The 26,912-nt window shown below is 55.7% G+C and overlaps 2 protein-coding genes across 11 annotated transcripts; both read left to right on the top strand.

The window, feature by feature from the left end:
• The first annotated feature begins 3,228 nt into the window (after positions 1-3,228).
• Positions 3,229-12,526, top strand: PIP5KL1 (phosphatidylinositol-4-phosphate 5-kinase like 1). 3 transcript variants are annotated; one of them, XM_002820241.5, is made up of 10 exons: positions 3,229-3,288; positions 4,126-4,323; positions 5,503-5,553; positions 5,767-5,921; positions 6,210-6,334; positions 6,652-6,686; positions 6,775-6,830; positions 8,007-8,119; positions 8,731-8,884; positions 11,942-12,526. In XM_002820241.5, exons 1-10 carry the CDS (start codon positions 3,259-3,261, stop codon positions 12,207-12,209), a joined length of 1,185 nt encoding a protein of 394 aa, XP_002820287.1. In that variant the 5' UTR covers positions 3,229-3,258; the 3' UTR covers positions 12,210-12,526. The 3 variants fall into 3 exon arrangements, with proteins under 3 accessions (XP_002820287.1, XP_054376682.2, XP_054376683.1); XM_054520707.2 differs by lacking the exon at positions 8,731-8,884; XM_054520708.2 differs by lacking the exon at positions 5,503-5,553 and having other exon boundaries at positions 11,942-12,359.
• A 4,440-nt stretch (positions 12,527-16,966) lies between these two features.
• Positions 16,967-26,236, top strand: ST6GALNAC4 (ST6 N-acetylgalactosaminide alpha-2,6-sialyltransferase 4). 8 transcript variants are annotated; one of them, XM_002820240.6, is made up of 6 exons: positions 16,967-17,213; positions 17,546-17,632; positions 19,179-19,361; positions 21,312-21,724; positions 23,937-24,044; positions 25,541-26,236. In XM_002820240.6, exons 2-6 carry the CDS (start codon positions 17,621-17,623, stop codon positions 25,728-25,730), a joined length of 906 nt encoding a protein of 301 aa, XP_002820286.2. In that variant the 5' UTR covers positions 16,967-17,213; positions 17,546-17,620; the 3' UTR covers positions 25,731-26,236. The 8 variants fall into 8 exon arrangements, with proteins under 8 accessions (XP_002820286.2, XP_054376680.2, XP_063570533.1 ...); XM_063714463.1 differs by having other exon boundaries at positions 16,974-17,110; XM_063714462.1 differs by having other exon boundaries at positions 16,987-17,110; positions 17,546-17,829.
• Positions 26,237-26,912: the final 676 nt, after the last annotated feature.

Below are 26,912 nucleotides of genomic sequence, written 5' to 3'. Positions count from 1 at the left end.
TTCCCCAAAGGGGGTCCGCATCTGTCTCCTGCATTTCTTCACCTCCTGCCACACTCAGCATCTGTCCCCATCTCTCCAGGCAGGCTCCAGCCACTGAGGCCACCAGCGGTGTTCACTCTTTTTTTTTTTTAATTTTTTTTGTGTGACAAAGTTTTGTTCTTGTTGCCCAGGCTGGAGTGCAATGGCATGATCTCGGCTCACTGCAACCTCCACCTCCCAAGTTCAAGTGATTGTCCTGCTTCAGCCTCCCGAGTAGCTGGGATTATAGGCATGTGCCACCACACCCAGCTAATTTTGTATTTTTAGTAGAGACAGGCTTTCTCTATGTTGGTCAGGCTGGTCTTGAACTCTCGACCTCAGGCTATCCGCCTGCCTTGGCCCCACAAAGTGCTGGGATTACAGGCGTGAGCCACCGTGCCCAGTTGATGTCCACTCTTTAAATCCAAAGGATGTTTGCTTGACTCTCAGCTGCATTTGGCCTGTGACATCCCCTGATCCACTGTCAGCTGCTTTCTTGATGTCTGTGATGACCATTCTGTTTGTTTGTGACAGAGTTTCACCCTGTTGCCCAGGCTAGAGTGCAGTGGCGCAATCTTGGCTCACTGCAACCTCTGCCTCCTGGGTTCAAGTGATCCTCCTGCTTCAGTCTCCCGAGTAGCTGGGATTACAGGCACCTGCCACCATACCCAGCTAATTTTTTGTATTTTTAGTAGAGATGGGGTTTTGCCATGTTGGCCAGGCTGGTCTAAAACTCCTGACCTCAGGTGATCTGCCTGCCTCAGCCTCCCAAAGTGCTGGGATTACAGGCATGAGCCACCATGCCCGGCTGTGATGATCATTCTGCTATTTGATGTCTCACTCATGCCGTCTTCTGCCATGTAATGCTGGGCTCCTCAGGGATGTGTCACAAGCCTTCTCACCCTCGCCAGGCTCACCTCTGGCCCGATGCGCTGCACATGGCCCAGCTGCCCACCTGATATCCTCATCAGATGCCATGGTGGGAAACTCAAATGCATCCTCTCATGAGCTGAATTCTCAGACTTCTCCCAAATCTGGCTGTCCCCCTGATGCCCTGTCCCCTCTAGTGACTGGTGTACCGTGTCCCTAACCTGGCTTTCTTCCTTACCCCCCCATCCACAGGACCCTGAGCTTTATCAGTTCTCCCTCCCCTTTTCTCCTGGCCTCTAGCCACCTTCCTGATGCAAAGCCACCATCCTCTGCCCTAAGTCACAGATGGCTTCCTCACTGCTTCTGCCCACTCTGGCCCCACCAGTCCAACTATGCATAACAACCAGTGTCCTTCAAAAATGCACACCTTGACCAGGCATGGTGGCTCACGCCTGTAATCCCAGCACTTTGGGAGGCCAAGGTGGGCAGATCACTTGAGGTCAGGAGTTGGAGACCAGCCTGGCCAACATGGTGAAACCCGGTCTCTACTAAAAATACAAAAATGGCTGGGCGCGGTGGCTCATGCCTGTAATCCCAGCACTTTGGGAGACTGAGGTGGGCGGATCACAAGGTCAGGAGATCAAGACCATCCTGGCCAACATGGTGAAACCCTGGCTCTACTAAAAATACAAAAATTAGCTGGATGTGGTGGTGCATGCCTGTAATCCTAGCTACTCGGGAAGCTGAGGCAGAAGAATTACTTGAACCAGGGAGTCGGAGGTTGAACTGAGCCGGGATCACGCCACTGCACTCCAGCCTGGTGACAGAGAGAAACTCTGTCTCAAAAAAAAAAAAAAAAAAAAAAAAAAATTAGCCCAGCATGGTAGCACACAGCTGTAGCCCCAGCTACTCGGGAGGCTGAGGCAGAGGAATCGCTTGAACCTGGGAGGCGGAGGTCGCAGTTAGCTGAGACCGCGCCACTGCACTCCAGCCTGGGCAACAGAGCGAGACTCTGTCTCAGAAAAATTGAAAAAAAGAAATTAGCTGGGCATGGTGACACGTGCCTATAATCCCAGCTACCTGAGAGGCTGAGGCATGAGAATCGCTTGAACCCGGAGGCAGAGGTTGCAGTGAGCCGAGATTGCACCATTGCACTCCAGCGCTGGCAACAGAGGGAGATTCTGTCTTAAAACAAACAAAACCCTCGAACCTTGGTGCCTCACACTCACACCCACACCCACAATACCTCTCTGGGTCCCCACAAGGCCCTGCCTCTCAGCCTGCTTTCCCCTCCTCACTCCAGCCACTCTGGCCTTTCACTTCCTGGACTCGCCAAGGCCCTTTGCACGTCCTACTCACCTCGGTCCCATAGACACTCATCCAGCACAGGCTTGTGCCAGGCACTCAGTCAGGAAGCAGGAATGACATGACCCCGCTTTCATGGCATTCCCACTCCAGGGGGAGACGTGATAAGCAATAAACAAGACAGTCTCTGACAGTGTTAGGGTGGTGAAGAAAATAAAGGTGATGTGAACAGGAGTGGGGGAGGGGAGCGCTCTGTTGGAGTCTGGCAAGGTAACGAAAGAACGAGGCGAGTAGCAGTCTGGGGTCAAGAGTTTCAAGCAGAGGGAATAGCAAATGCAGAGGCTTGAATGGGAGAGTTTGGCGGCTAAGGAACAGGAGGGGCCGGGCGGCTGAATGGTTAAGTGTAGGGTGAGTGGTTTGAGCTGGGCCTGGGGTCAGGGTGAGGGGTTTGGGTTTTGTTCCATTGCCGTGGGAGCCACTGGAGGCTTTAAGCACGAGAGTGACATCATCCAAGTTATGCTTTTAAAGATCACGCAGGCAGCTGAGCCCCTCCCTCTCGCTCACCACTAAATCCCCAGGGCCTAGCACTGCTGGCCCACAGTGGGTGTTCACTATCTATGTGTTCAATGAATGGATGTCCCCGACTTTGCTGTGTGACCTACAGGTAGTGACTTCTTTCTCTAGATCTCTCAGTTTTTTCACCCAAAAGACGGGCAATGGGGATTTCACGCCGGAATGGGTGGGTGGCACAGGATTCAGGTTACTCGCCTCCCCAGGCGGCCCTAGCGACCCGAGTCCCCCCGCCGAGGGCGGAAAATGGGGGTGCTCCCTTCGAGGGACCCCAGCCAACGTCCGGCGGCCCCGCCCCAGCCGGACCAAGGTCTGAAGGATGCTGCAGCCGCGAGGGCGGGACCCGAAGGCGATCGCCAGCGCCTCCTGCGTGGATTGGATGCAGCCGCGGTCGGCGCCATGCTATTGGTCGGCCGCGAGGTAGGGGCGGGGCCTGACTCCTGCAGTGGGGTGGCGGGGAACGCGGCCAAAGCCCGGGAAGCTGCTGCGGGGGCAATGGCTGCGCCGAGCCCGGGGCCCCGCGAGGTAGGTGCGGACCCGAGAGAGGACAGGAGAGGGAAGGGTTGGTGGGCCTCCCCTCGGCGAGCGGCGCGGACACGCCCCCATCCAAGCCTGGGAGGGGCCCTGCAGCCGGCGAAGACCGGGACACGCCCCACACGGGGCGCCAGGTATCCCGAGGGGCGGCCTGGCGGATATCCCTCAACACTTCCTCAGTTTTCTCATTGGGAAAATGGAGAGGATGCTAAAGCTCCTCCTTCAGGGGGCTGTTAGGAGGTCAAGCTCTCATCCAGTGCCGGGCACACGGTGGATGCCCACTACTGGTGGGTCAGCGGCTACGAAAAGCATCGTGCTGGCCCCTCCGTGCTGGCCTGGAGGCGCACAGCATAGGCGAATGGAATAGATCGCCTATGTGACTGAATCACCGGCATCACAGCTCCTACTATCAAGGGCTCCCGTGCAAGGAGCTCAAACTCAAAAGTAACAAGAGTTCATACCTACCACGAAGAAGCTGTTCTAGTTTTCACGTTGCAGATGAAAAAATGAGGCACAGAAAGGTTAGGTGACTTACCTAAGGTCACAAGGTTGGTGACAGACGGTCCATCTCAGGCCAGGTTTGACTGCAGAGTGCACGCCCTATCTACTGATAATCATAACCATTGCTCTATTTGGGTGCTGACTGCGTGCCAGGCACCGTGTGGCCCCTCTGGGTACCAGCATCATCTCTATTTTACAGCTGAAGAAACTGAGGCAGAGAGAGATAAGGGGAAGTCTCACAAGCAGTGGAAGTGGGACTTGAACCCTGATCTTTTTCCTCTGTGACGCTGCCACAGGCTGTTTGTGTCCTGTGCCTCCTCCCACCAGGTCCTGGCCCCCTCCCCTGAGGCTGGATGCAGAGCAGTCACCTCCAGCCGCCGGGGGCTTCTCTGGCGCCTCCGAGACAAGCAGTCTCGCCTGGGCCTGTTTGAGATCAGCCCGGGGCACGAACTGCATGGGATGATGTGCATGATGCAGGCAGGGCTGTGGGCTGCCACCCAGGTCTCCATGGACCACCCACCCACGGTGAGTGGCCCATCTGTCCCACGAATCTCCACACCAGCAATGGCAAGACTTGGCCGATGCCCTGTCTGGCTGAAACTGGAGGTGTGGGGATCAGAGAGGGATATCAAGGGGAGAAAGGCAGAGAGGGAGGAACATTGTGGTGTGGGAGCTGGAACGTCTGGGGTGCGTTGGGGGTGTGAGAAACCCCCTGACTCAGGTGGTTGCTGTGTGACTCTAGGTGGGTCTCTGCCTCTCTCTGGGCCTCAGTGTCCCCATCTGTATAATGGGGGGAGATTATACTCCTTGGTTTCTGAGGCCCTCCCAGCCCTGCCAGGGTGTATGGTTGAAAAGGGACCCCCACCCCCACCCTGCTGGCCTGGCCCATCCTCTCTGGAGCTCAGGCTGAGGCAGGGCTGGCTCAGCAGAAAGGTGGCCCAACTGCAAGCTCAGCAGCTGGGCGGGCCTGGGTGTGCATGTGTGTGCAGTGGGACCACATTCCACAGATCACATCTGGGCACAGGGACCTGGAGATCCAGGGAAAGTGTAGAGGCTCGAGGGAGTTCTCTAAATCACAAACTGACCTCATCACTTGCTGAAAAGCTTCCATGGCTCCCCAGTACTCAGCATGACCTCCAGATCCAGCTGCATCCAGCCTTGTTCACACTCCATCCCTCCCTCACTGGCTTCAGCCACTTGGGCCCTCCTTCCCTTGCCGGCAGCCACCAGTGCTGTTTCTACTGGTGTGAGCACCCTGCTCCTCCTCTCCACTACCCTTTAGATTTCAGCTTAGAGGTCTCCACCCCCAGGAAGCCTTCTCTGATTTTGCCCGTCCCAGGTTGCATCAGGTAGGTCCCTTGGCTTCAGGGCCATCCCCTTGTACTGGACAGAATCTGGCTTCACTGGGCCAGCCTGTAAGTCTGGGAACATGCCTGGCTTGAACTCCTGGCCTGGTTCTGGTAACCCAGAGTGGATGAGATACACTCAGGCCTTGCTGTGGGTCACTCTTGTCCCCCGGGCATCCCTGGGAGGTGAGCAACGCATCTGCCCAACTCAGGCACTCCCAGAAACTCCTGTCCCGGTTTGCTGAAGGAATCCAATTGGAAGAGGTGGGGGGCGGGCCAGGTGCAGGACATCTGGAGACCCTGGGGCAGGCAGCAGGGGACTGAGGGTTGCCCTGAGCTCCTCTACCTCTCCCTGCAGGGGCCGCCCTCTCGGGACGATTTCTCGGAGGTCCTAACCCAGGTTCATGAGGTAGGAGGCCCAGACTCCCGTGTGGGAGGGACGTGTGCTGGTCTTGCTCTCTCCTCTGCAGTTTTCCCATCTGTGCAGTGGGAGTGAAGGCTTGTCCCTGAGCCTTGAGCCTTGCAGGAAGGGTGTAGTCACCCTGACCCTCCTGTCCCAGGACCAACTGCACACACCCGGGCCCACGCAGACACTCCAGAGGAGGCTCTTCCTCCCCTGCAGGGCTTCGAGCTGGGCACGCTGGCCGGCCCCGCCTTTGCCTGGCTGCGCCGCTCCCTGGGCCTGGCGGAGGAGGACTATCAGGCTGCGCTGGGCCCCGGCGGCCCCTACCTGCAGTTCCTCAGCACCTCCAAGAGCAAGGCCAGCTTCTTCCTGTCGTGAGCTTGCGGCAGGGGTGGGGCAGGGGTGGGAGTGGTACCCCTGGGTGGGAGGGCAGAATTCCCAGTGGCGGGGAAGGCCCCCTGAAGAAACAGAGCGGCCCTAATCTGGGAGGGTCAGGGCCGGATGGTGGACAGATGGGGGAGGAGAGGAGGGCGAGGGCCGAAGGCGAGAGGGGCGGTGCCGAGACCTGGGAGCGAGATCCACATGCACAGGTCGGGGAAGGCGGCCGGGTGGGAGCCGCTCCAGCCAGGCCTGGGCAGTGACTTCTTTCTCTTGCCTCCCAGCCACGACCAGCGCTTCTTCCTGAAGACCCAGGGGCGCCGAGAAGTGCAGGTTCTGCTCGCCCACCTGCCCCGCTATGTGCAGCACCTGCAGCGGCACCCGCACTCGCTGCTGGCGCGGTTGCTGGGTACTTGGCTGGGGGCGGGGCTTGGTGGGGGCGGGTCCTAGGTCCTAATATACCTGCGGAGGGCGGGGTATGTGGGCGGGGCCCAAATGGGCGGATTTGGGGTTGTAGGCATGGGGGTGGAGCCATGCGTGGGGGCGGGGCACCACTGGGGCTGTGTTTAGGGGTGAGATCGGGTCGGGATCCGGACCCTGGCCAAGGAAGTGTCCAGGTGCCGCGGATCTTGAGAAGGAGGCGTGGCCTGGCGCTGGGATTGGCGCCGGATGCACCCCGGGTTGTGGAGTTTGGGGATCCTCATCCAGCGACCTCTCCCCTTCCAGGAGTGCACAGTCTGCGGGTGAACCGGGGAAAGAAGGTGGGTGAAGCCGAGGAGAGGTGGCTGGGCGGAGCGGGCGGCTGGAGGGCGACAGCCGGCCTCCCTCACTCCCTGTCCCGGCCCCCAGACGTACTTCATCGTCATGCAGAGCGTCTTCTACCCCGCCGGTCGCATCTCCGAGAGGTGAGTGGCCTAAGCAGGTTTGGGGCCCCATCCCAGCCGAAACTCGCGGCCCGAAGCACCCACACTCACTAGCCAGACGGTGAAACCGAGGCCCAGGAAGGAGAAGGGGCGTTCCCAAGATCTGGCGGGTCAGAGACAGTGACGCCCACGCCCAGCATCTCTGGAGCACTCAGTGTGCTTTAGGCGCCGTGTTGGGCCCTTAGCATGCTTTTTAATTCCCAGAAGGATGCTGAGGGGCAGCTCTTATCCTCCTTCCTAGATAAGAAACCGAGGAAGGAGAAGGCCACACAGCTAACATTTGGGGAGCAAGGACTCAGACCCAGCCTCTGACTGCGCGTAGCCCCCTGTGCCCTCCAGCGCTGACTCTACCCACAGGTTCCCCGCCCCCCTGGCCATTGGCTGCCCCCAAGCCCTCCTGTTGCCGCCGCCTGGGGTTGGATCCCTGTGTGTGGGACACCCTCAGGGGTGACAAGGTGTCCAGAGGCAGGCACAGGCAGGGCTCAAGCCTGGGCTGAGCCATGAGTGGCCTGAGTGTGAATGCCTGCTCTGCTCTTATCTTTAACTCAGAAACAATAATAGGCCGGGGTTCAGCTATAGGGCCGGGCACGGTGGGTCACGCTTGTAATCACAGCACTTTGGGAGGCCAAGGCAGGAGGATTACTTGAGCCCAGGAGTTGGAGACCACCCTAGGCAATATAGTGAGACCCTGTCTCTACAAGAAATGAAAAAATTAGCTGGGTAGTCCTGTAGCCCCAGCTACTTGGGAGGTTAAGGTGGCAGGATTGCTTGAGCCCAGGAGGTCAAGGCTTCAGTGAGCCATGTTTGTTTCACTGCACTCCAGCCTGGGTGACAGAGTAAGACCTTCTCTAAAAAAAGAAAGAAACAGGTGAGACTCCATTTCAAAAAAAAAAAAAGAAAGGAAGGAAGGGAAAGAAAGAAAGAAGAGAGAAAGAAAGAAAGAAGTGAGAGAAAGAAAGAAAGAAAAAAAAGAAAGAAAGGAGAGAAAAGAAAGAAGAAAGAAAAAAGAAAGAAAGAAAAAGACAGGCCAGGGTTGTGCTGAGGATTGGGGATGAGCTATGTAATAGTTCAGTGCACATAAGTAGTCACTGGAAGCTCTTGTGAGATTCTCTGTGTGTCTCAAATCTATGTAAAGCTGAATTCTGTCCCCCCACCCAGGTATGACATCAAAGGCTGCGAGGTGAGCCGCTGGGTGGATCCCGCCCCTGAGGGCAGCCCCCTTGTTCTGGTGCTGAAGGACCTCAACTTTCAGGGCAAGACCATCAACCTGGGTGAGCCACGGGGGTGGCCACTGCCTGCTCCTCCTTCATTCAGGGTGAAGTTTAGAAGGGTGTCCCTGCTGCCCTCTGCCTGAGTTATTAAGAGCCCAGATTCGGCTGGGCGCCATGGCTCAAGCCTGTAATCCCAGCACTTTGGGAGGCTGAGACAGGTGGATTACGAGGTCAAGAGTTCAAGACCAGCCTGGCCAAGATGCTGAAACCCTGTCTCTACTAAAAACACACAAATTAGCCAAGCGTGGTGGTACACACCTATAATCCCAGCTACTCAGGAGGCTGAGGCAGGAGAATCGCTTGAACCCAGGTGGCAGAGGTTGCAGTGAGCCGAGATGGCGCCACTGCACTCCAGCCTGTGCGACAGAGCAAGGCTCTGTCTCAAAAAATAAAATAAAAATAAAAGAGCCCAGATTCTGGAATCAGGCAGAGCAGAGTTCAAATTCAGGCTCCATGACTTCATAGCTAGGTGACCAAGGCAAATTACAGATGTGTTTCTTTATTTGTGAGATGGGGACAGTAATGCCACATGCTGTCATGGGGCAGAGTGTGTGGAGCACCGTGGCTGGCACATGATAAGCGCTCAGGTGGGGGCACTGATGCTCTGGCAGGGCCCCAGCGGAGCTGGTTCCTCCGCCAGATGGAACTGGATACCACCTTCCTCCGGGAGCTCAACGTGCTGGATTACAGCCTCCTGATGGCCTTCCAATATCTCCACGAGGATGAGAGGGGCCCGGGCAGCAGCCTCATCTTCCGCACGGCCAGGTGAGCCCCCCACAGGGGCAACAGCGAGATTGAGGTGGTGAGAGTAAGGGAAAGACAGACATGGGGGCATGGGAGTGCCTTCCCTCTGCCAAGAGCAGTGCAGCCAAAGACATGAAGGCTGGAAAGTGCAGAGTTTTTGTGTGTGTGTGCGCGTGTGTGCGTGTGTGTGCATGCGTGCATGCGTGTGTGTGGGTGCATGTGTGTGGGTGTGCATATGCACGTGTGTGTGTGCGTGCGTGTGCGTGTGTGTGTGTAGAGGGGAGGGCTGGAGAAGCCTGGCTGGTAGGGCAGGAGGGGCACAGGTGGACTGCAGCAGAGGACAGAACAGATGAAGTCCAGTTGGAGAAGAGCTTTGGTGACTATTTGAAGAAACTGCCCATTTTCCAGGGGGCTGTGGAACCATTGAAGGTTTCAGAGCAGAGAGAAAGACCCATTTAATTTTTAAAATTTTTGCTTTTTTTTTTTTTTTTTTTTTGAGACAGTTTCACTCTGTCACCCAGGCTGGAATGCAGTGGTGCCCTCTCGGCTCACTGCAACCTCCTGCCTCCTGGATTCAAGCAATTCTTCTGCTTCAGCCTCCTGAGTAGCTGGGATTACAGGCATCCCCACCATGCCTGGCTAATTTTTTTTTTTTTTTTTTTTTTTGAGATGGAGTCTTACTCTGTCACCCAGGCTGGAGTGCAGTGGTGCAATCTTGGCTCAATACAACCTCTGCCTCCCGGGTTCAAGCAGTTCTCCCTGCCTCAGCCTCCTGAGTAGCTGGGATTACAGGCACACACCAGCATGCCCGGCTAATTTTTGTATTTTTATTAGAGACGGGGTTTCATCAAGTTGGCCACGCTGGTCTTGAACTCCTGACCACAAATGATCCACTTGCCTCTGCCTCCCAAAGTGCTGGGAGGCACAGCATCCAGCCAATTTTCGTGATCCACAGCATCTGGCCAATTTTCGTATTTTTAGTGGAGATGAGGTTTCACCATGTTGACCAGGCTGGTCTTGAACTCCTGACCTCAAGAGATTCGTCTGTCTCTGCCTCCCAAAGTGTTGGGATTACAGGCGTGAGCCACCGTGCCCAGCCTAATTTTTGCTTTAGAAAGGGTCCTTGCCCTTTTTAGCTGGTCATTCCACTTCCAGGACCCTGAGGTCATCATCGTTGGCACCGTCTTCCCGTCCTCATCTCAGTTGTGGTAACCATCATTCCTTCACGCTGACTGGGAGCCTCACTGGGAGGGTAGACTCATCCCCATTTGAGAAATGTGAGAACTGAGGCTCGGGAAGCAGACATGAGGTTGTAGAATGACTTCTGAGGACTCATGTTAGTACTTGGCCAGCTACTTCCATTTCAGTTCCCTCAGGCCCACCCCTGCGGTCGAACAGAATTACATAGGAGCTAAGACAGGCACTCCATTGATCCAGTGGGTGGACAAGGGGAGTGAAAGAGGAGGTCCAGCCACCACCCCTCCCATCCTCTGCCTCGTTCCTGCCCCTTAGAGGAAGAACTTAGTATGGGTGAGGCTTGGTTAGAAGTTGGAGTCACTGGCCTGTGGCTAGGCTGGACACGTCCTGACCGGATGGTGGCAAGCCTGCCATGGGTCACGGGAGCCTCCCACATCTGCCCATCCAAGAGAGGTCAGCTTTTCCCTTGCCCTCTTCCCCTAGCTGGTGCTTAGGCCACCGCTGTCATTCAGTCAGTGAGTCCTGGTTCGCATGGAATTGTTGTGACATTGAAATATTTTCATGTGGGCTGTCCCAGCCCCACCCCAACCCAGTTCCCAGCCCCTACTCAGAACTTCCCCATCCCACATCTCCCCATCATCCAGGTAGCCCACAGGGTACCAGCATTCTGCTCAGACTCTCAGGCCACTGAGCTCTGATTGGCCAGCGCCGGGTGGGGCTTTTTTCTCATTGGTATATTTACCCCGAGACCCAGACAGGACAGGATTAAAGCCCTTCAACGACGCCTGAGGACAAAGTTAGGGAATTGAACCTGCTTCTGCTGGGACTGGGCGCCCTGCCAAAGGTACCTTCTGGTATGGAAGACATTTTGAGGCAAAACCATACACACACCATCTGTAAACTGGGGTTGCTGGATTTTGTTCACAAAACTTCTGCTCCACGACCCTGAGACTTCCAGGGTTGGATGACTCCAAACAGAAATTTAGGAAATAGACTTACCTGAAGTCATGTAGCACCAAAGTGCAGATTTCAGGGTCTGTGTGACCCAAAGGCTGTAGACCAGCGCTACCCAGTAAAATATAATTCAAGCCATACATGTAATTTAAAATTTTCTAGTAGCCTCATTTTAAAAAGTAAAAACAGGTGAAATACTATAATTCATTTACTCAATACATCCAAAACGTTCATTTCATCGAATCAACATAAAAATGAGTAAGATATTTTACGTCCTTTTTTTCTTTTCTTTTTCTTTTTCTTTTTTTTTCTTTTTTTTTTTCTTTTTTTTTTTTGAGACAGAGTCTCGCTCTGTCGCTCTGTCGCCCGAGCTGGAGTGCAATGGCAAGATATTGGCTCACTGCAACCTCCGCTTCCCGGGTTCAAGCGATTCTCCTGCCTCAGCCTCCTGAGCAGCTGGGATTACAGGCGTCTGCCACCACACCCGGCTAGTTAATTTTTGCATTTTAGTAGAGATGGGGTTTCACCATGTCATGGTCTCCGACTTCTGACCTCAGGTGATCCGCCCGCCTCGGCCTCCCAAAGTGCTGGGATTACAGGCGTGAGCCACTGCGCCCGGCCTTACATCCTTTTTTTCATCCTGTCTTTGGAATTGAGTATGTATTGTACACGTATAGCACATCCCCACTGGCAATAGCCACATTTCAAGGCTCAGTGGCCACCTGTGGCCAATGTCTAAGTACTAAACAGTGCACCTCTAGCCCAACACTTTCGCTTTTCTCAGTCTACCTGACTTCACAAACCTGGGCACACAGGAGGTGTGGGAATGAGCTGGTGGAGGGGTGGGCAGCCTGGCCAGGCTTGCAGAGCCGACTGGCTGGGGCTTCCTGGAGGAGCTGGCAGCTTCACCCTCCTGTCGGCCCCCAGGTCTGTGCAAGGGGCACAGAGCCCGGAAGAGTCGGCAGCCCAAAACCGCCGGCTGCTGCCCGACGCCCCCAACGCCCTACACATCCTGGACGGGCCCGAGCAGCGCTATTTCCTGGGCGTCGTGGATCTCGCCACGGTCTACGGGCTCCGCAAGCGGCTGGAGCACCTGTGGAAGACACTGCGCTACCCGGGCCGGACCTTCTCCACTGTCAGCCCGGCTCGCTACGCCCGTCGCCTCTGCCAGTGGGTGGAGGCGCACACGGAGTGACGGGCGCCCGGCCCCACTCTCCGGTCTGGATGATGGGCTCACGCCAGGAACGCCGGTTCCCCCGGGCCCGGGCATCTCGCCTGCGCTTCCTCCTGATGGTCGCCAGAGGGCAGCATCCCCTAACTAATGCCGTAACCGCGCAGTCTCGTTTGACGGTGGTGCCGTGCCCAGCATCGTGCCAAGGACTCCCCTACTTTAGCTCATTTAATCCTCAAAAAATGCTATTATTCTCTTTTTACAGACCATGAAATGGAGGCTCAGGGGGTGAAGGGACTGATCAAGATCATTCAGCAATAAATGCTGGAACCAGGACTCAACCATGGCTTTTGGATTCCGGAGCCTGTATTCTTAACCACCAGCTCCTGCAGCTTGGTCCTCATGATCTAGGCAAGGGGGGAGGCTGAAGGCTGCAGCCCTCTTGTCGTCCAGATGGGGAAACTGAGGCCCAGAGACTTTAAGGGGCTTATGCACGGGTAAGTGGCAAGGTCGGCCCTGAGTACCCAGGCCTCCCGACCCCCTGCTCCTGGCCTGATACTCTAGGGATGCAGGTGGGAGAAGTTAAGGTCCTGGGGGGCTGCCTGGAGCTCTGGGAGGCATTCTGAACGGGGTCTACTATTGATCTCAAGTGAGCTCTGCTCTCCTCTGAAAGTCACTTTTCTCATCAGTGAAATGGGGACAAGGGTCCGTGGTCTGACCAAGGCCTTGGCTTCACAGACATCACCAGGAGCCTGCATGGCCCCTGATCACTCCTCCTTCCTCCAGGAAACTCCAGCCTGGCCTCTGACCCCAGTTCAATCCGACCATGCCCAAGCCCAAGCGGGCCTTTCCTCCAGAACTTGCCTGGCTGTGTGACTGGGGCAAGGTGCTAAACCTCTCTGTGCCTTGCTGGTCTAATCTGTAAAATGAAAGAATGGAAACAGACCTCATTAACTCATTAAATATTTGTTGAGCACCTGCCATGTGACAGGCCCTCTGCTGGGTAATGGGGACCTGGGGACGAAGCAAGTGGCACAGATTCTGCCTTCATGGAACTCGTGGAACTCACAGTCTGGGGGAAGGGACCCCTATCCAATCATTTGATGGATAGTGTTGGGGGAAGGGCTTTAACTTCTACTCTGAGACCAGAGAAGAGTCTGACACGTCCCTAGGAGGGTCCCAGGCTAAGAGCACAGCAAGGGCCTGGGGTGAGAGAAGGAAAACATTTCAGAGTGGGAGGGGGCCATGTGGGCCAAGAGTGGACCCCCAGGATTGGACAGTGCAGGACCTCGGGGAAGCCATTCAGCTGCAATGCACACTGCCACTCCACTGACCCATCAGATCCCACCAAAGAAAGATGGCTGAGGGGCCAGGCACAGTGGCTCATGCCTGTAATCCCAGCACTTTGGGAGGCCAAGGTGGGTGGATCACTTGAGGTCAGGAGTTTGAAACCAGCCTGGCCAACATGGTGAAACCTCGTCTCTACTAAAAATACAAAAATTAGCCAGGTGTGGTGGTGGGTGCCTGTAGTCCCAGCTACTTGGGAGGCTGAGGCAGGCGAATTCCCTGAACCCAGGAGGCAGAGGTTGCAGTGAGCCAAGATGGCACCACTGTACTCCAGCCTGGGCAACACAGCAAGACTGTCTCAAACAAAACAAAACAACAACAAATAAAGAAAGATGGCCGAGGGGGAAGGGGGAGGAAGGAGAGAGCTCTGGCTGCAGGGTTCCTGGAATATTTGGTTTTTGGTTTTTTTGGAGACAGGGCCTCCCTCTGTCACCTAGGCTTGAGTGCAGTGACATGGATTATAACTCATTGCAGCCTCAACCTCCTGGGCTCAAGTGATCCTCCCACCTCAGCCTCCCAAGTTGCTGGGACTACAGGCATGTGCCATCACACCCGGCTACTTTTATTTTATTTTATTTTATTTTATTTTATTTTGCAGAGACAGGGTCTCATCATATTGCCCAGGCTGATCTCGAACTCCTGGGCTCCAGCAATCCACCTGATTTGATCTTCCCAAAGTGTTGGGCCCATAGGCATGAGCCACTGCACCTCACCAGAATATATGTACTTTAAATATTGATATCACTCCTAGTTGTCTGGGTGACCTTGCCTGATTTCTCAACCTCTCTGTGCTGGCATGAGCTGAGTGGAAATTTCTTGTCCTTACTTTAGCAGGAAGTTGTGACATAGAGTGTGTCATGCCCATCACTCAGGAGGTGATGGGCCAGGGAAACTCAGAGGTGGCAGGGAATTGCAGCAGGAACTGGGGTCTGACTCCACATTTCCACCTGTCTGCATCCCACAGGGCTGAGTCAGCACCACAGAGTCCCGCTCTCACACATAAGGATAACTCAGCCCCTCTCCACCTTTGGGTCTCTGGCCGTGAGCCTAGCCGGGACCTCAGGGCTGGAAAGGAAAGTGATTTGTCCAAGAACTCATGGGACCTAGGCTCTCCTAACTCATGCACTGATAGACGTGACCTAGCACCTAGTGTGTGCCGGGCACTGTGCAGGTGCTGGAGGTGCCCTGAGCACACGGCTGGTCTGACTTTGCCCACATGGAGCTTAGAGTCTGTGGGGCAGGTGGACCATAAACAAGGCAACCGGTTAATACACAGGGCAATTTCAGAGTGTGACAAATACTATGAAAAACTGAGTTGGGGTGAGGCAAGAGGGATTGGGGTGCAGTGTTGGGTAGGGTGGCGGGCAAGGGCTTTTCAGAGGAGGTGATGGTTGAGCTGAATGATAAGAGGAGCCACCATATGACTAGCGCAGTCCAGCAGAGGACACAGTGAGTGCAGACGCCCTGCAGTACGAATGGCTTCTGTATGATTGGTGGTGGGAGGGTGGCCAGGGCAGGTGGAAGGTGACTGAAGGAGTTCACACCGTGTAGGATCATGTAGGTTGTGGTAAGCAGAGTAGGTTTTTGCCAAAAGCAAAGTGAAGATCTTTATCTGGGGCTGTGGGACTTCCTGGTCACAGTTCCACTGTAGACTTATGATCCTCATCTACCCTGGGAGCCTGGGCCATTTGAGCATGCCCCTGTCTCCATGTGGCCCTAGCAAGGATGGAGTTGCCTCTCTGGGGAAGGAATCATCACCTCACCAGCCATTGTGGGCAGTGAGTGAATCCACAGGGAACTTCTCACCATTGTGCCCTTAGGGTTGGGCCGATAAGGAAAGAAACTTGAAGAACGAGGACTGAGAGGAAAGGGCTCTGGCTTTGGGGACCCACTGCCTTGTGTGAGTGAGGGGCCATGGTGACCGAGCGTGAACCACTACTCCCCGTGTGTGTCCAGGCTGGAGTGGCAGTGACAGGAGAGTTTGTGCTCAAAGGAGGCCCCTAGTGGGCAGAGCCACTACAGCAGCCCTCTTCCCAGCCCCTGGATAGGGAAGGCACTGAGGCCTAGAGCACCAGGCCCAGGGGTGATTTGGCTTTGAACCTGGAGCAGGGTAGACTGGGAAGGTTGCTGAGCTGGGGACAGATACCCTGGCATCCTGCCCAGGCCTGAGCCTCTGAGAAAAAGCAAAAAGGAGTTTGAAACGGAGACCAGGGCAGAAGCCCAAGCTTGTTCCCAGGCCAGTGCCCTGCAGAGGAGGTGGGTGTGGTGGGGATGGTGAAATGATCTTTCTGGCCAATGCAATATTTTGCACAAAAAATCATAAACAAGGGCCAGGCGTGGTGGCTCATGCCTGTAATCCTAGCACTTTGGGAGGCCTAGGCAGGGAGGTCACTTGAGGTTAGGAGTTCGATACCAGCCTGGCCAACATGGTGAAACCCTGTCTCTACTAAAAATACAAAAGTTAGCTAGAAATTGCTTGAACCCAGGAGGCGGAGGTTGCAGTGAGCCAGGATGGTGCCACTGCACTCCAGCCTGGGCAACAGAGAGAGACTCTTGTCTCAAAAGAAAAAAAAAAAAAAATCCTAGACGGGAAGTGTGCCCTCTCACTTCCCCATATGCCCACCCCTGCTACTGTCCCAGTGCTTTCCGCCACCAGCCTGGCGCTTGAAGGCAGTTGCCTCTGAGATCCCAAGGGACCCCAATAGGACACACTGCAGCATCTGCCTGGGGCCTGGGCTAACTTGACTTGGATTTGGAGGACATTCCAGCGAGGGAGCCTTTGAGAGGTAAGAGTAGGTGGTCACAGCCCCGGGTCTGGAGTGAAACTTCCTGGGTTCGAATCCTGGCTGTGACAGGAGCTGCCTCTACACATGTGTCTCAGAGGAGAAAAACAGGCTCAGGTGACTGTCACACTGACGTAATCATAATAAAATAATCATATTGAAAATAACTCATGTATTCGTTGTTTATCTGAATTTCCAGTGTCACTGGGTGTTCTGTATCTTACTTGATAAATCCAGCAACCCTACCGGTTGAAACGTGGGCTGCCTGACCCGAAGCCCCGCTTAATTTCCCTCCCCAACCACCACTTCAGAAATAGAGACACTCAAGTCCGGACCGCCAGGCCGCCATTGCCCGGTGGCCCCCGACATCCTCTAGGTCTCTTTCCCCTGCGGCCCGACAGCCTCGCCCAGGCAGGAGCCTGCTGGAAATTCGGGAGGACGGAAAAGGCAGATGCTGGTACTCAGACTCCGCCCCGGCTCTGAAGCCCCGCCCCCGGCCCTGAGACCCCGCCCCTAGCCGGAGGCCTAGCCGCCAGCCATTCACGTCCCGCCCCGTCCCGGCCGCGCAGAGCCCTCCCCAGGTCGCGCAGGCCGCGCTCGTAGGATCCGCCTGCGGTGCGCAGGCTCCGCCCCCGGCGCGCGAGTCTCCGCCCCTCCTCGTCGGCCCCGGCCCCGGCCCCGCCCCCTACCTCTGGCCGCGCGGATCAGCTTCCAGCCCAGTCGGCCCGGCCCGGGGGCCATGGAGCTCCGAGCAGCGGATCGCGAGCCTCCTGCGAACCCCAGCCTGCACGCCCGGTTAGCACTCGGCCGGGAGATGCGGCAGTGGAATCTGGAAGGGCGGTGAAAAACCCACGTCCTGCCCTCCCCCGGCCTCTCCATTCGTCCCCCGGGTAGAGAGGTAGGATGTATGGGGTGGAATTCCGGGCTTCTGGCTGTCTCTGCCCCCAGACCTGATTGGTGACCTTGAGCTAAGGGCGCCCCCTCGCTGCCTCTTCCTCCCCATCTGCGCACTGGGAATTGGGTTGGCGGGAGGTCTCGCAAAGGTCGCTGATTCCTGCTCCTTTAGGATGGGGACATTGCCTTCCGGTGTTTGGAGACGTCAAGGGGTTGGATTCCCGGGTGCCATGTGCTTTCACCCCGGCCTGTACCCTCTCCTGCCTCAGTTTTCCCTATAGCCTAGAACCCCTCCTGTCTTACCCCTCCCGGCTCTGAGTTTCTGGGTCTTGGCAGGTGCCCGGCTCCCACCCCTTCCCAGCCCCAGCCCTGGAGACAGCAGCCCCTAGACTACTGAGGGACAGCAACAGCATGAAGGCTCCGGTAAGTGGGAAGAAGGAGGACTTCCAGGGAACGCAGAGGCCCCGACCGGCGGAGCAGCTCAGCAGCCTCTCCACCTCAGGACCCACTGCCACTTCCGACCTCCCTGCTGCCGAGCAGAGAAGGGCAGAATGGCCTCAAAGTCCAGCCCTGTTCTTGCAGACCGTGTGGCCCCAGGCGGGTGGCATCCACTCTGCGGGGTCAGTACCTTGCTATCCCTGTAAAACGGAGATAACACTGCGGGCTCACCAGGCAAAGCCTACCTGGGACTGGGGGTGTGAAGTTCAGTTCAGCCCCTCTTGTCTTTACTGCAGAAGCCCCGGGCTGTGGGAGAGAGAGCTGGATGTGGGGGGCAGTTCATCTCGACTGCCTGAGTCAAGGTCTCTGGTTCCTCATGGGCAGGGGAGCAGGTGCCAGGCAGAACTCCCTCCCCTGCACAGCTGGCCACACAGAAAAGACTTATTTTTAGAAACTGACATAGCTTGCGGGCAGAAAATGGTGGGCCTCGGGCAGGATGCACCGGGGCAGGTGGGGTGATGGGGTAGGGGGTGGGGGCCGCTTTCCCACTTCTGATTTTCGGAGAGCACCAGCCAACTGCTCGGTGGCTTCTGAAGGGTGGCCTAGGGACTTGTGCCTCGAGTCTAGAAAACTGGAGCCCAGAGAGACACAGGTGCTGACCAGGGTGGCCCACTACCCAGTGACTAGCCCACAGTTCTGCTGCCACCAAGTCCCTCCCCTTCTGGGAGGCTTGGTGGTGGTGGGGGCATTCACTAAGTCTGCCAGCAAGGCCAACCCAGGCTGAGTCTAGGCCAGATGGCTAGAAGAGCTTCCTGGTTCCAATGGCCTTTGGCACATGGTTTCTGGAGGCGGTAGCCTCCAGGCACCAGCTTTTCAATTATTAAAACCATTTCTTGAATGACCTTTGCTCCAATCTCCTTGTGCCACCTGGCCTGCTGACCCAGATCCGGATCACCAGGGGATGGCCACCGAGTCAGCTGGGGGTGGGGAGGAGGCAGGGCCACACTAGGCAGCCCTGGTCCTAGGCTGAAGGGGCTGGTGTCCCTTCTGAGGCACCACTTTCCCGTTGTCATGTGCATAGCACTTTACAGTATACAGAACGCTTTCACTACCCCCCTCCCATAAGTTCACACGGTGGGCATTATCAGTCCCCAGTTTGTAGAGGAAGAAACAGGCCCAGAGGGATGGAGAGCCATAGGTCGCACAGTACACCCCAGCCTCCAGTTAGGAATATGGGCTTTCCAGCCGGTATTTAAGTCCCCACTGTGCTGCTTCTTTGCTGTATGGCCTTGTACTACACACTTCACCCCAAATTGCTTTCCTTATCTAGAATGTGGGGATGATAACAGTGTTATCTCCAGGGCCTTATGTGCCTAGAGCTTGGCATCCCCAGGTAAGGCCCAGTGGATGGAGACTGGATTCTGCTGCTGTTCTAGGAGCTGCTCTAGACCCAGGAGGCCAGGTGCAGCGCTGAAGAGGCTTCTGGGAGCCCCTCCCCACATACACCCCCCATGGCCACTATCTCCTTCAGGGTCGGCTCGTGCTCATCATCCTGTGCTCCGTGGTCTTCTCTGCCGTCTACATCCTCCTGTGCTGCTGGGCCGGCCTGCCTCTCTGCCTGGCCACCTGCCTGGACCACTTCCCCACAGGCTCCAGGCCCACCGTGCCGGGCCCCCTGCACTTCAGTGGATATAGCAGTGTGCCAGATGGGAAGGTGAGTGGGCCAGGCAATGCATCCGGGGTGGGTAGTGAGAGCTGGGCTTGTCCCAAACCGGACCTTGAGCTTGGCCCCTCTACTCACCAGCCATGTGATCCTGACCAATCACATCACCTCTCTGAGCCCTAGGTTCTTTTTTTTTTTTTTTGAGACGGAGTCTTGCTCTTTCTCCCAGGCTGGAGTGCAGTGGTGTGATCTAGGCTCTGAGCCCTAGATTCTAAAAAGAAAATTTTTTTTTTTTTTTGAGATGGAGTTTTGCTCTTGTTGCCCAGGCTGGAGTACAATGGTGTGATCTCAGTTCACCGCAACCTCCGCCTCCCGGGTTCAAGCGATTCTCCTGCCTCAGCCTCCCAAGTAGCTTGGATTACAGGCATGCACCACCACACCTGGCTAATTTTGTATTTTTAGTAGAGACAGTGTTTCTCCATGTTGGTCAGGCTGGTCTCGAACGCCCAACCTCAGGTGATCTGCCTGCCTTGGGCTTTCAAAATGCTGGGATTACAGGCATGAGCCACCGCGCCCGCCCAAGAAATGTTTTTTTGTTTGTTTGTTTGAGAGAGAGTCTAGCTCTGTCACCCAGGCTGGAGTGCAGTAGTGCGATCTCAGCTCACTGCAACCTCCACCTGCCGGGTTCAAGTGATTCTCATGCTTCAGTCTCCTGACACTGGTTCTTGCCTGTCTCGTCCTGGAAGATCTGGTCGCAGTAGGCCATCATGTGCTCGGTGAAGGCCTACACCTGCAGGCCGGGGTACATCCAGGTGAGCTGCAGCAGTGTGCGGTAGGTGCGGCCGCCGAGCACCCAGTCCATGTGCCTGCCCTAGCCCTGCCCTGGGACTACAGGCACATGCCACCACACCTGGTTAATTTTTAGAGATGGGGTTTCACCATGTTGGCTAGGCAGGTCTTGAACTCCTGATCTCAAGTGATCCACTCACCTCGGCCTCCCAGAGTGCTGGGATTACAGGTGTGAGCCACCGCGCCCGGCCAGATGTTGTTTTCTTTTTCTTTTTTGTTGTATTTATATTTTTATTTATTTATTTATTTTAGACAAGAGCTCACTCTGTCAACAGGCTGGAGTGCAGTGGCGCAATCTCGGCTCACTGCAACCTTCACCTCCCAGGTTCAAGGGATTCTTCTGCCTCAGCCTCCTGAGTAGCTGAGATTACAGGCGTGTGCTACCACGCCCAGCTAATTTTTGTGTTTTTAGTGGAGATGGGGTTTTGCCATGTTGACCAGGCTGGTCTCAAACTCCTGACCTCAGGTGATTCACACACCTTGGCTTCCCAAAGTGCTGGGATTACAGGCGTGAGCCACTGCTCCCGGCCCAGATGTTGTTTTCTTCCCTATTTTATTGATGAGAGACTTGAGGCACACAGAGGCCGGTGACTTGGCCTCAGGCCACATAGCTAGGAGGGGGCAGAGCCAGGATTCAGGCTCAGGACCAAGGAGTCCCACAGCTGTCCTGGGCGCTGACGACCCTGCTTTTACTTAGAAACTGGGCACAGTGTGGGTGAGGTATGCGCAGGTTAGGGAGTGGCCTAAGAATGATTCTGAAGAGCTGAGGTCCATGTTTACTTAACAAATACTTATATGACCTCCAGCCTATGCCAGCTACTGTTCTAAGTGTTTTATAAATATTTGCTCAAGCAAACCTCATAAGGATTCATTACATAGAGACAGGGCCTCAGAGGCAGCAACAGGAATGAGGACCACAGATAAGGCTGATGAGGAAGTGGGGGCTGAGTGCAGAACCTTAGCTCTGACACTGGGTATCACTGTGATCTCGGGAATGTCATCCCTGCTGCCCAGCCTGCAAAATGGGTTAATAACAGTCCTTCGAGCCGATACCTGATCAAGCAAGATTGCTGGCTATTCCTGGGGGAGGTGCAGGGGGTGTAAGCTGCATGTTCATGCCTCTCTGTCTCCTTGTCCCTGACTGCCCTGCAGCCACTGGTCCGCGAGCCGTGCCGCAGCTGTGCCGTGGTGTCCAGCTCCGGCCAAATGCTGGGCTCAGGCCTGGGTGCTGAGATCGACAGTGCTGAGTGCGTGTTCCGCATGAACCAGGCGCCCACCGTGGGCTTTGAGGCGGACGTGGGCCAGCGCAGCACCCTGCGTGTCATCTCACACACAAGCGTGCCGCTGCTGCTGCGCAACTATTCACACTACTTCCAGAAGGCCCGAGACACGCTCTACGTGGTGTGGGGCCAGGGCAGGCACATGGACCGGGTGCTTGGCGGCCGCACCTACCGCACGCTGCTGCAGCTCACCAGGATGTACCCCGGCCTGCAGGTGTACACCTTCACCGAGCACATGATGGCCTACTGCGACCAGATCTTCCAGGATGAGACGGGCAAGAACCGGTGAGCCTGGGGCCTGCCTGCTGGGGTCTCTCTGGCAGCTGGGGGCCTTCCTTCTCTGGGAGTCTCTTGTCCGTCAGGGGGCTGCTCTGTCAGGCCCGGGAGGTCAGCACTCATGGAGGCAGACATGTTCCTGCCCTCTAATGGGGGGCAGGAGGCAGAGGGGATGTCACTCAGGAAACTGTCACGCAGATCTAGAATCCCAGATGGTGTTGAGGGCTGGCAGGCCTTTTGAGCACCTGATGGGAAGCACTAGCCAGTGTGTGGGGGCATGAGGGAGCACTTCTCTCTGGAGGGAATGGTCTGTCTAACTTGGTCTCTGATATCCCTTCTGGATAATAAATGTTAGAGGCCGGGTGCGGTGGCTCACACCTGTAATCCCAGCATTTTGGGAGGCCAAGGCGGGAGGATCACTTGAGGTCAGGAGTTTGAGGCCAGCCTGGCCGACATGGTGAAACCCTGTCTCTACTAAAAATACAAAAATTAGGGCCAGGCGCGGTGGCTCACGCCTGTAATCCGAGCACTTTGGGAGGCCAAGGTGGAAGGATCACGAGGTCAAGAGATCAAGACCATCCTGGCCAACATGGTGAAACCCCATCTCTACTAAAAATACAAAAATTAGACAGGTGTGGTGGCGCATACTTGTAATTCTAGCTATTCGGGAGAGTAGCTGAGGCAGGAGAATCGTTTGAACATGGAGGCAGAGGTTGCAGTGAGCCAAGATCTCACCACTGCACTCCAGCCTGGGTGACAGAGCGAGACTCTGTCTCAAAAAGCAAAACAAAACAGAGCAATAACAGCCCTCTTTGCTCACCAGGCATTGGGTGAAGCACTCTGCATTCAAGGTTTCATTTTATGTCATACCCAAAAGCACACTCATGACTCTTGCCGGCCCCTCCTCCACACACCTGCTCTCCACTGGCCTCTGCGCTCAGGAGATAGAACAGTCAGCCTCTGGTGTATCCCCCAGAAAATGGGGCTGTGCCTCTGACTCCCCTCGTACCATCATCTGCCACATACAATGGCCCATGGCTGCCACCTTGACCTAGGCTTCCCACCCCCACCACTCCTGGCCTGCCTGCCCTGCGTGAGCCCGCCCCTGCCTGCCTCTGTGACTTTGTGTCTCCTTCACTCTCCCTGTTCTACCCATACTGGCCATCTGGGGCTCAGACATCCATGCCTATTTCTACCTGCAGGCCTTTGCACCTGCTGTTCCCTCTCCCTGGAATGTTCTTCTCCCAGATCTTCCCGTGACAGGCTCCTCTTGCTACTCAGGTCACCTCCTCAGGGAAGCCCACCCTGACCACCCCATCGGAAGGAGTGCCTCCCGCCCTGGCATTCTTTATCCATTCCTTTGTTTCCTTGTCTTGGCAGCAGGTGTCACCCTCTGCCATCATCTTGCTTATAGATTTGTCTGCTAGCTACTTGTTTATCTATTTGTCTCCTTCCCTTCCCATCTGGTGCTTCCCTGGAATGTTAGCACCAGATGAGGTAGGTTCTGGGCCAGCACAGGGCCTGGGTGGGGCTTAGTTTGAATGAATGAACCAGTTCATACCTGCTCTGTAGAGGTTGAGAGGGGTGGCCCTCGGCTGCGAGAGTACTCAGGGCTGCTGCCTCCAGGGAGCTGAGGCTGGGGCCACCACCTAGCCCCTTGCTCTGAGTGGGGCATGGGGGCATGCGGGCAGGGGCTGGGCTGACAGTGTTCCCTCCCTATAACCCCCTAGAATTATCTCCACTTCACAGACCGGTCATGAGGCTCAGAGAGGTTCACGAGCAAATGTGATGCCCATAGCAGAGCCGGGGTTCAAGTGGAAGATCCTTGGACTCTAGAGAACCCCCACCCAACTTCAAACCATGGTGCCCTGCTGCCTCGTGCTGTCTCCCCAGGCCTGGTCCCTTAGATGAGGAGAGGATGTGGCCAGAGCCCCCACACCCATCATCCAGGGGTTTGCTCAAACCCTGCAAAGCGTAGCTGGGCCCGAACCCTGCTGGGTGCTGAGGAGGTGATCAGGCCTGGGTTTGTGTGCTGCTCTGCCTGTCACCCACTGCTGGCCTTGGGCTGGCTCTGCCCCCTCCCCAGCCTCCCCCAGGGTCCCCCGCAAGAGGTTGAGGTGCGTAGCCCTGGGCTGGCAAAGTACCAAGTGCTGCCGAGGCCTAGAGCTACCACATGGCCCCTTGTTGACAGCGTCCCCCCCCCGTCCCCTCCCACCCCCAGGAGGCAGTCGGGCTCCTTCCTCAGCACCGGCTGGTTCACCATGATCCTCGCGCTGGAGCTGTGTGAGGAGATCGTGGTCTATGGGATGGTCAGCGACAGCTACTGCAGGTCAGACCGGCCAGGCCGGGCACGTGGGGACGCGGGGAGGACTGTCAGCCCTCCCAGGCCTTAAACCAGAGGATTTGGGAGCTGTGGGGGGACAGGGTGTGTGGGCTTCATGGTGGGTGACCATAGCACAGATACCCCTTGGGCTCTGGGCCTTGGGAAAGAGCTCAGTGTCAAACAGGCTGCCTTACCAACCCCAGTGCTGCCATTGTGGCCATAGGCTGTTCACAGGCCAGTCATGCCACCCCGCAGAACCTCTGTTTCCTTATGTGGAAAATAGATAAAAGAACCACATCTTCCTTGGAAGGTTGTTGAAACATTTAGGGAGGGAATAATCTACAAAAGTGCTTACCACAGTCAGGGCCTATATATATAGGGCCTAAATATATATATATATTTGTTTTTCTTATATTTTTATATATTTATATATATTTATATATTTTTACATATTTATATATTTATATATATTTATATATATTTATATATTTATATATTTTTATATTTTTCTATATTTATATATATTTTTATATATCAGTGATATGTTTTATATGTTTTAATTTTTGATATTATATATTATTTTTGACATATAATATTTGCTATTATAATACCAGCATGCGATCAAGTTCAGATATGTTTATGGTATGATTTTATACCATTGTTATATTATTATATTTCTTTTTTTTTTTTTTTTAAGATGGAGTTTTGCTCTTGTTGCCCAGGCTGGAGTGCAGTGGTGCGATCTCAGGTCACTGCAACCTCCACCTCCCGGGTTCAAGCGATTCTCCTGCCTCAGCCTCCCTAGTTGCTGGGATTACAGGCGCGTGCCACCACGCCCAGCTAATTTTTTGTATTTTTAGTAGAGACGGGGTTTCATCATGTTGGCCAGGCTGGTCTGGAACTCCTGACCTCAGGTGATCTGCCTGCCTTGGCCTCCTCAGGGATCAGGGATTACAGGTGTGAGCCACTGCACCGGCCTATATTATTATATTTCAATATTATGGAATCTAACGAGTTCAGAACAGGTCACCCAGGTGACAGGTGTCCCTGTGCCCCAGCCATGGCCCTGGCCACACGGCTGGCCCCCGTGATGCTGATGGGGAGGTGGGCGTGCAGGGCTGGTGGCTCTTGACATGGGAATGAGGGGCTCCTCCCTCACCAGGAGCCCAGGACCACTAGCAGGGTGCCTGCAGTCTCCATCTCTTGATCTACGCATTTGTTCTGGAAGGTGGATGTGACCATCTGCATTTTACACATGGGCTCTTGAGGCTCACAGGGTCCATCTCTGGCCCAGAGTCATCCAGCTTGCAAGAGGCAGAGCCAGGACTCAAACCCTGGCCTTTGGGATCTGCTACTCCTGGGTGTGTCTTGGCCTCCCCAGGGATCAGGCGTGGGTCTTTATGAGCCCATGGGCCTGGCGAGGGGTGGTCAAGGTAAGCGGCAGGGTATGGCCGGAGGCGAGTGGGTTCTGTCCCACCCCAGCCCTGTTCCCCACCCTGCAGGGAGAAGAGCCACCCCTCAGTGCCTTACCACTACTTCGAGAAGGGCCGGCTGGATGAATGTCAGATGTACCTGGCACACGAGCAGGCGCCCCGAAGCGCCCACCGCTTCATCACTGAGAAGGCGGTCTTCTCCCGCTGGGCCAAGAAGAGGCCCATCGTGTTCGCCCATCCGTCCTGGAGGACTGAGTAGCCTCCGTCGCCCTGCCAGCCGCCATGCCGTTGCGAGGCCTCCGGGATGTCCCATCCCAAGCCATCACACTCCACAAAAACATTTAATTTATGGATCCTGCCTCCTGCCATGTGCTGGGTGGACCTAAGGTTCCTTCCCGCCCCATTCCGGCAACACTTGGAGCCATCTCAGGCCTCATGACTTGAAGGGGAGTGGAGTGGGGAGCCCTGTCTCCCCACTCCACTCCCTGAGTAATTCATGGCATTTGGGGGCTCACCCCACCTCCAGGTCTGTCAAGTGGCCTTTGTCCCTGGGGCTGATGGCCCCCAACTCACCAGCATCATGACCTTGTGCCAGTCCTGGTCCTCCCTCCCCAGCCGCCCCTACCACCTTTTGGTGCCACACTTCTCAGGCTGGCCGCCCTGGTTGGGGCAGCCGAGAGCCTGGGGTTCATTGGTGAAGGGGCCTTGGAGTTGTGACTGCCGGGGCCGTATCAGGAACGTACGGGTAAACATGTGTTTTCTGGACACTGTCTCTAGCGTGGTCATGTGTCTAATGTGTCTAGGGGTGGAGACGAGGGCTTCTTTCCCTGTCACAGTCCCAGAAGCTTTTTTTTTGAGACGGAGTTTTGCTCTTATTGTCCAGGCTGGAGTGCAGTGGCGCGATCTCGGCTCACTGCAACCTCCGCCTCCCAGGTTCAAGCAATTATCCTGCCTCGGCTTCCCAAGTAGCTGGTATTACAGGTGCGTGCCACCACGGCCAGCTAATTTTTTGTATTTTTAGTAGAGACGGGGTTTCATCATGTTGGCCAGGCTGGTCTTGAACTCCTGATCTCAGGCGATCCACCTGCCTCGGCCTCCCAAAGTGCTGGGGTTACAGCCGTGATCCACCGCACCCGGCTGTCCCAGAAGCTGTTGACTGGAATCCCTGAGGCCCCTACCTGGGCCCACATTGGCTGGGCTTCAATTTCTTCCCCAACAACCTCCTGCTGGTGGCCCCAGCCCAGCCCCTTCCCCAGCAGGTCAGGGCTCCTCCGGGGGGCTGGTCCCTTCACTGCTCTGGCCCAGGAAACTGACCCCAAGTCGGAGGCTTCTTTGGGAACCCCGTTCTGTACCCAGTGAGAGGAGAGCCAGGGCCAGGAGGAAGCGACTCTGAGTAGGAGGGAAATTCCTCCACCCATATTGCTTCCCTGGTCCTGGGTCA

This window comes from Pongo abelii, chromosome 13 (assembly GCF_028885655.2).
Source record: "Pongo abelii isolate AG06213 chromosome 13, NHGRI_mPonAbe1-v2.0_pri, whole genome shotgun sequence".
Classification (NCBI taxonomy): Eukaryota; Metazoa; Chordata; class Mammalia; order Primates; family Hominidae; genus Pongo; species Pongo abelii.
Note: the sequence above shows the minus strand (reverse complement) of the source record. Positions and strands in the feature narration are given on the sequence as shown.

Excerpts from the sequence above, each read along its gene's own strand:
- PIP5KL1 (XM_002820241.5), top strand. The coding sequence starts at position 3,259 with ATGGCTGCGCCGAGCCCGGGGCCCCGCGAG. Across the intron at positions 5,922-6,209 it reads AAGGCCAGCTTCTTCCTGTC|CCACGACCAGCGCTTCTTCC; the intron begins GTGAGCTTGCGG and ends CTTGCCTCCCAG. Across the intron at positions 8,120-8,730 it reads GGGCAAGACCATCAACCTGG|GGCCCCAGCGGAGCTGGTTC; the intron begins GTGAGCCACGGG and ends ATGCTCTGGCAG.
- ST6GALNAC4 (XM_054520704.2), top strand. The coding sequence starts at position 17,761 with ATGGCCTCAAAGTCCAGCCCTGTTCTTGCAGACCGTGTGGCCCCAGGC. Across the intron at positions 17,830-19,178 it reads GGTGGCATCCACTCTGCGGG|GGTCGGCTCGTGCTCATCAT; the intron begins GTCAGTACCTTG and ends TATCTCCTTCAG. Across the intron at positions 21,725-25,520 it reads GATGAGACGGGCAAGAACCG|CCCTGTTCCCCACCCTGCAG; the intron begins GTGAGCCTGGGG and ends GTCCCACCCCAG.